The sequence below is a fragment of the Martes martes genome (genome assembly GCF_963455335.1).
Source record: "Martes martes genome assembly, chromosome: 16".
NCBI lineage: Eukaryota > Metazoa > Chordata > Mammalia > Carnivora > Mustelidae > Martes > Martes martes.
In genome coordinates, this window is record NC_137904.1 from 56,808,248 (window position 1) to 56,815,402 (window position 7,155).

General features: G+C 56.8%; 1 protein-coding gene across 1 annotated transcript; it reads left to right on the forward strand.

Annotated features, from left to right (window-relative positions):
* Nucleotides 1-2,865: 2,865 nt before the first annotated feature.
* On the forward strand, nt 2,866-6,824 carry SOX9 (SRY-box transcription factor 9). The gene is made up of 3 exons (XM_080827409.1): nt 2,866-3,587; nt 4,570-4,823; nt 5,415-6,824. The coding sequence occupies exons 1-3, from the start codon at nt 3,157-3,159 to the stop codon at nt 6,260-6,262; spliced, it is 1,533 nt and encodes a 510-aa protein (XP_080683535.1). The 5' UTR covers nt 2,866-3,156; the 3' UTR covers nt 6,263-6,824.
* Nucleotides 6,825-7,155: the final 331 nt, after the last annotated feature.

The following is a 7,155-nucleotide window of genomic DNA, read 5'->3' on the forward strand; positions in this document are numbered from 1 at the left end:
AGCACCGAGAATGGGTTCCTTTCCCTCTGGCTCTCTCTGACACGGGTCCTCGGGTGGTGGGCCGCGAGCGTCTTCCTGGGGCAGGGAAGAGAGGTCAGGGGTGACCCGAGAAGCTCACACCGACCCGAACCGAACCGAACCCCTGAGTGGGGGTGGGGGAGTTGGCACCAGAGCCCCTGCAGAGATACAGGGACTAATCAACGGTGTCCACGAGTCAGACTCGGCCTGGTCCTGGCACGAGCAGAGGGCCATGTCTGCTACCTGGGAAGCAGGGGTCCCTTTCCCGGACCCGGCTTTCCCGGACCCGGCCTCCCCGGCCCGTGCAGACTAGAAACGTCAGGCACCTTGAGCGCCCTTTTCTTGCCAGGTCCCATGTAAGACACACGCCTCCCAGTTCCTCTAACTGGGCTGCCCAGAGGTGAATCCAAAGGGGAGGCAATATCGAGTCGGAATTTCTACAGAGATAAATCTCAGCGGCAAAGCAGTCCTGATGGAGTGGAGCACACCGCCACCATCCCCCCCACCGTCATCCAAGTTTTCCTGCCGTTTCGGCGAGTGAAACAGTTTCTGGGCTTTTGGCGCCCCCTCTGGATGCAGCTGAAAATTGCGCCATTTAAAAAGTCAACTGATTGTTTATCAGTGTTCCAGAAGATACAAGAATACCAAGTGTTTGCATCAAACGAACAGAAAATGTTCAAAACGCTGTATATTCATGATTTAAAATTCTATAGATTATGTATCTCCTATAACGTAATTGCATTAAATATATATTTATGTGTATGTATTTATCTTGACAAATATTTAGAGAAATATTCGAAAGTATCTTAAAGTCACATTCTTCGGTGCCTTTAAGTTCGTCAACACGAGAATTACAATAAAATGCAACTGAACACATTCGTCTTGGTTAAAATTTCTGCCCGAAGTTCTAGTTTCTGAGTGTGCTCCTGGGTCAGGTGCCTACGAATCTCACAGTTATACTCACAAATGTCCCCTCCCCACGACACAAAAATCAGTTGATACTACGCGGGACTCTTTTCTCCCAAGAAAGGATGAAGTTGTTCTTGTACTTTCCCAGCGTATTCCCGGAGCCCTGAGTACGTGGCGCAGGTCTCGAAAACTTGTAAACGACCTATAAGGTACTATAGACATCCACTGCGAGTGAGTTACACCCGTTTAAAAAGTAAATAGTATTTAACTGTAGTTGCAACTTAACTACCTTCTGAAGAACTCCGTTTCCTAAAAGGAAGGTCGACTTCTTTGGAAGAAAATAAGAGAAAACGAGATTTAGAAAAAAAAATTTTTTTCTAGAAAAACATTCTTTTAAATCTTGCAATAGTGTCCGCAATGTGCAAATTAGAAATGAACAAGTCTTTGCTATGATGCGGGCCGATTCACCACAACAATCATTGAATTCGAAGCGGACATCTGGGAGAGCCAGAAAGGGGGAAGCTTAAAATTTAGGAGATTTCCACAGTCGTGCTTTTATTTGTGATTCTGAAGACAGGTAACCCGCAGAAGCCTAGGATTTTTCTTCTCTTCCAGAACTAATACCTAACCAGGCACTAAAGGCAGTTGGTGCAAACACAAAGGTTGCGCTCAAATCACACTTGAGATACATCAGAGACACCCCCCAATCCCTCCCCTGGAACTCCTAGCTGTCTGCCAGTCGGAGAAGGACCCGACTGCAGTCGGGACACGCGAGCGTCACCCCTCCAGGTGTTTTGTAAAGGAAGGCGAAACAGGCAAGCTGCACGACTCCGCCAAAGTGGACTGTTTTGTCTGCGGTGGTGCCCATGTGTCTGGCCTTTTACAAACCAAGTGACCGGCCTCAGCTTCCCGGAGCCCCTGGACGGCCACATTCGCAAAGTTCGATCTCTCCAAGCCAGAGCAGTTTGCAAGCCCTTTCCAGTGGCAACCCTCCTGACGTTTGGATTCGGCCAGGAGGTGAAAAGCAGAACGTCAAAGCAATTGCCTGTCACTGAGCAGGGCCGCGGGCTGGGGGCTCGGCTCGGGGGGGCTGGAGAAGGACTTGTCAGAGTTCAAGGTCGCTGTGGCGCGGGGCAGCTCCCGCAAGCGCGGGGCTACTGCGTCGCCGCCGCCAGCCTCCGCGGGGACTTATCTTTGGTCTTCATTGATTCCCCTTGCAAGAGCGCAGCAGAATCCCGACCAGCCGCACCAGCCCCGGCGAACCAGAGCATGTTAATCTATTTATATGGATTATTACAGAGGAACAGCGGGCGTTGAGTCACCAAAACCTCTGCTTCCCAAAAGACCATTTCTAAGCACTTTCGGAGGAGGCAGGCTCCGGGAGCATAAACTGGGCTACGCGGTAAAGAGCGACTGCTTTTCGAACGCTCCAAACTCCAGCTAAGTCTCCGGGACCGCGCAGACAGCAGTGAAAAGAAACGCTTGGGGGAGATCCTAGTCTAGACACACGCGCGCGCGCACGCACACACACAAACACACACACGCACGCAAAATTCGTGCGGAGACGGCACCAAACTTCTGACATGACGAGAGTACGGCAAACTTACACACTTGGACGTCCCAGGTCCCCCGCCTTCCCCGCTGCACACCCGCCCCCCCACGCCAGACCAGAGGCAGCGCTCCCCTCCCCGCCCCTCCCCTCCCCTCTCGTCACCCAAGCCCAGTGCCACAATCCTCCTCCCCGAAAAATCCAGTCCAATCAGCTGCCTGCCAACCCCTGAAATGCCGCGCTGTGATTGGCTGGCCGTCTCTAAGGTGAGGAGCAGTAGTTATTAAAGAGCCCCGGGGCTGGGAGTCGAAGAGCTGAGAGCGGAGCTTGAAACTCACTGGAAACTTCAGTGGCGCCGCGACTTGCCAGTTTCACTCCAGGAACTTTTCTTTGCAGGAGGAGAAGAGAAGGGTGCAAGCGCCCCGCTTTTGCTCTCTTTCCTCCCCTCCTCCTTCTCCTCTCCAATTCGCCTTACCCCACTTGGAGCGGGCAGCTGCGGGCTGGCCACCGCGCGCCTCCCCAAGTGCTCGCTGCCGCAGCCGGGTGACGCGCCAGGCTCCCCGGGAGCCGCTCGCTCCGCGTCCGGGCAGCCGAGGGGAGAGGAGCCCGCGCCTCGAGTCCCCGAGCCGCCGCGGCTTCTCGCCTTTCCCGGCCACCCGCCCCCTGCCCCGGGCCCGCGTATGAATCTCCTGGACCCCTTCATGAAGATGACCGACGAGCAGGAGAAGGGCCTGTCCGGCGCCCCCAGCCCCACCATGTCCGAGGACTCGGCGGGCTCGCCCTGCCCTTCGGGCTCCGGCTCGGACACCGAGAACACGCGGCCCCAGGAGAACACGTTCCCTAAGGGCGAGCCGGACCTGAAGAAGGAGAGCGAGGAGGACAAGTTCCCCGTGTGCATCCGCGAGGCGGTCAGCCAGGTGCTCAAGGGCTACGACTGGACGCTGGTACCCATGCCGGTGCGCGTCAACGGCTCGAGCAAGAACAAGCCGCACGTCAAGCGGCCCATGAACGCCTTCATGGTGTGGGCGCAGGCGGCGCGCAGGAAGCTGGCCGACCAGTACCCGCACCTGCACAACGCCGAGCTCAGCAAGACGCTGGGCAAGCTCTGGAGGTACGGCCGGCGCGGCAGGGTGGGCTCCGCGGTGGCGGGGGGCGGGGGGCGCTGGCCGGGACACTCTCGCGCCCCGCCTCCCAGCAGGAGGGAGTTGCCGGTCCCGGAGCCCGCGGGCTGCGGCGGCGGGGTGCGGGGAGGGGGGGGCGGGCTCGGGGTGGGGGGGGGGAGGACGAAGTGTAACTTGGCTCAGAGTTTGACAAAGTTCTTGGATTGCTCTCTGGGGGGAAAGAGAGGGAGGCGGGGGAGGGGGAGGGGAAGGGGACAGAGAGAGCCAGAGGGTGGGAGAAGACTGTGGGAGACACGGTGGGAGGGGGCTGCCAGCCCTATCTCCCGTCGCTGTGAAGTTCGATCCCAAGTTGGGGGTTGGGTGAGAAGTGAAGTTCGCCCCTCTTTCGCTCCAACTGCTCTCTCTCTCTCGTAGCCCTACAAACCAAGGAGGTGGGATGGGGGGAGACTTTAAGGCCAGAGGAGACTCCAAGCAGGAATGGGGGGGGGGCTACTGCTGGAAATAGGTGGACGCGGGGTGGGGGGGGGCAGGAGGAGCTCCTTGACGATTAAGTGATTTTGGGAAAGCTTTTAAGGATGTTGGGGGCGGGGGGCATTTTAACTACAGTAGCAGAAGCACTTAGATCCCGAGCAGCGGAGAGCTATTTTCATCTCCAGGGTTTTCCAAAATAGAAGGAGCGAGGGCGGGGCGGGGAGTGACGGCTCAGGTCCGACTAAAAGAACCGAGATTTATTTTTTTCTTCTCCTTCTCTTCTTTCCTTTTCTTGCTTTTTCTTTCTTCTTTCTTTCTTTCTTTTCTAACTTAAAAGTTAGGAGCTGCCGCAGGGGCTGGAAAGCAGGGAGGAGGGAGGACGGGGTTGTGTGCGCAGAAGCCGAGCGGTCGGGGTCACCTCCCCCTCCCGCCGACCTGACAGCTCGGCCGGTCTCACAGAACCCCCTCTGTTTCTCCCTGCGCCCCCTCCCCCGCCCCCAGACTGCTGAACGAGAGCGAGAAGCGGCCCTTCGTGGAGGAGGCGGAGCGGCTGCGCGTGCAGCACAAGAAGGACCACCCGGATTACAAGTACCAGCCGCGGCGGAGGAAGTCGGTGAAGAACGGCCAGGCGGAGGCCGAGGAGACCACGGAGCAGACGCACATCTCCCCCAACGCCATCTTCAAGGCGCTGCAGGCCGACTCGCCGCACTCCTCCTCTGGCATGAGCGAGGTGCACTCCCCCGGGGAGCACTCCGGTGAGTCCCCCCCCCCCACCAACAGCCCCAGGCTGGGCCTCCCGTGGGCCGCACTGCACACCCTCAGGTCTCCACCGAGTAGGCTCTGCTTAGGGACTTTGCGCTCCCCGTGGAGGAAAAAACTACCCCTAGCGCCTAATCCTCCTCCCCTCTCAGCGTAGGGCCCCCGCGAATTCCCTACACACACACACACACACACACACACACACACACCCTCAGTCTCTACATCCGAGCAGATTAATTTTTATTGCGAGGTAAAATGCCTTTACAGCTTTACAGGACTTCTTCCTCCTTCTCTCGCTCCGCCACCCCAAAAGCACACACCGGGTTCTTCCACAAGTAGCAATCCGGTCCTCCCGACCCTCCGGGCCTCAGACCCTCCCTGCCCCCCATAAAAGGAGATCGCCGAATGTGTGTACCGGCGGGTTAATCATTTGGCGACTTATCTCGGGTGCAGCGCGCCTCCCGCGCGGTTGCGGGTCCTTCCGACACTTCAGCTCGGAGGGAGGCTCCCAGGAGGGTTCCTAAGATTAGGGCCCTTGCACAGCCCTTGTTGACTCTTCTGGGCTTCTTCTCTTTGATCGCCCGCAGGGCAATCCCAGGGCCCGCCGACGCCACCCACCACCCCCAAAACCGACGTGCAGCCGGGCAAGGCTGACCTGAAGCGCGAGGGGCGCCCCCTGCCAGAGGGGGGCCGGCAGCCCCCCATCGACTTCCGCGACGTGGACATCGGAGAGCTGAGCAGCGACGTCATCTCCAACATCGAGACCTTCGACGTCAACGAGTTCGACCAGTACCTGCCGCCCAACGGCCACCCGGGGGTGCCGGCCACGCACGGCCAGGTCACCTACACGGGCAGCTACGGCATCAGCAGCACGGCGGCGACCCCGGCGGGCGCGGGCCACGTGTGGATGTCCAAGCAGCAGGCGCCGCCGCCGCCGCCGCCCCCGCCGCAGCAGCCCCCGCAGGCCCCGCAGGCCCCGCCGGCGCCCCCGCAGCCGGCGCCCCCGCCCCCGCAGCCGGCGCCCCCGCCGCCGCAGCCGGCGCACACGCTGACCCCGCTGAGCAACGAGCCGGGCCAGTCGCAGCGAACGCACATCAAGACGGAGCAGCTGAGTCCCAGCCACTACAGCGAGCAGCAGCAGCACTCGCCGCAGCAGATCGCCTACAGCCCCTTCAACCTCCCGCACTACAGCCCCTCGTACCCGCCCATCACCCGCTCGCAGTACGACTACACAGACCACCAGAACTCCGGCTCCTACTACAGCCACGCAGCGGGCCAGGGCTCCGGCCTCTACTCGACCTTCACCTACATGAACCCCGCGCAGCGGCCCATGTACACCCCCATCGCCGACACCTCCGGGGTCCCCTCCATCCCGCAGACCCACAGCCCCCAGCACTGGGAACAGCCGGTCTACACACAGCTCACCAGACCTTGAGGAGGCCCGCGTGTGATGATCCTTTGGGAAAAGAACACCGAAGCAAGCGAGAACCCGCCCCAGTTTCCTTGGGACATTTTTTTTTTTTCCTATTCCTTAAAGACATTTAAGCTAAAGGCAACTCGTACCCAGATTCCCAGACGGAAACATCAGCTCCCCGAACGCATTCCCACCTTGTTGCAAAGCAAGTGGCCAGGCCACCCTCGTGGCCAGATGGACCCGGCGGAATCCAGGAGGACCCGAACTTGAAAACGGTCTTCGAAGCAAGCATGGAGGATAATGGAGAATCGTCGTGTCACCAGTTTGCTCAATCTCTCTGCCTGTTCGGACTTTGTAATTATTTTTTAGCAGTAATTAAAGAAAAAAGTCCTCTGTGAGGAATATTCTCTATTTTAAATATTTTTAGTATGTACTGTGTATGATTCATTACCATTTTGAGGGGATTTATACATATTTTTAGATAAAGAAATTAAATGCTCTTATTTTTCCAACAGCTAAACTACTTAGTTGAACAGTGTGCGCTAGCTTTCCCTGCAGAGTATTTTTGTACAGATGAGCTTTCTCTTACAAAAAAACAAAAAAAAAAAAAACAAAAAAAAAAAACAAAAAAAAAGCGTGTGTGTTGTATTAACATAAAAAAAAACACGAATTTGTGTTATGTGATCAGTTTGGGGGGTTAGCTTTGCTTAATTCCTCAGGCTTTCTGATTCAAGGAGGAGCTGCCTTAGAAAGAAAAATAAAGGCCTTATTTTGCAAATAGGGAAGTAAACCATAGTCTAGAGAAGCATTTGGTAAGCTTTATCATATATATATTTTTTAAACAAGAGAAAATACCTTGAGCCTTAAAACCGTGCTGCTGGAAAATACTTGTACTCTCTGTTAGTGCATTTCCT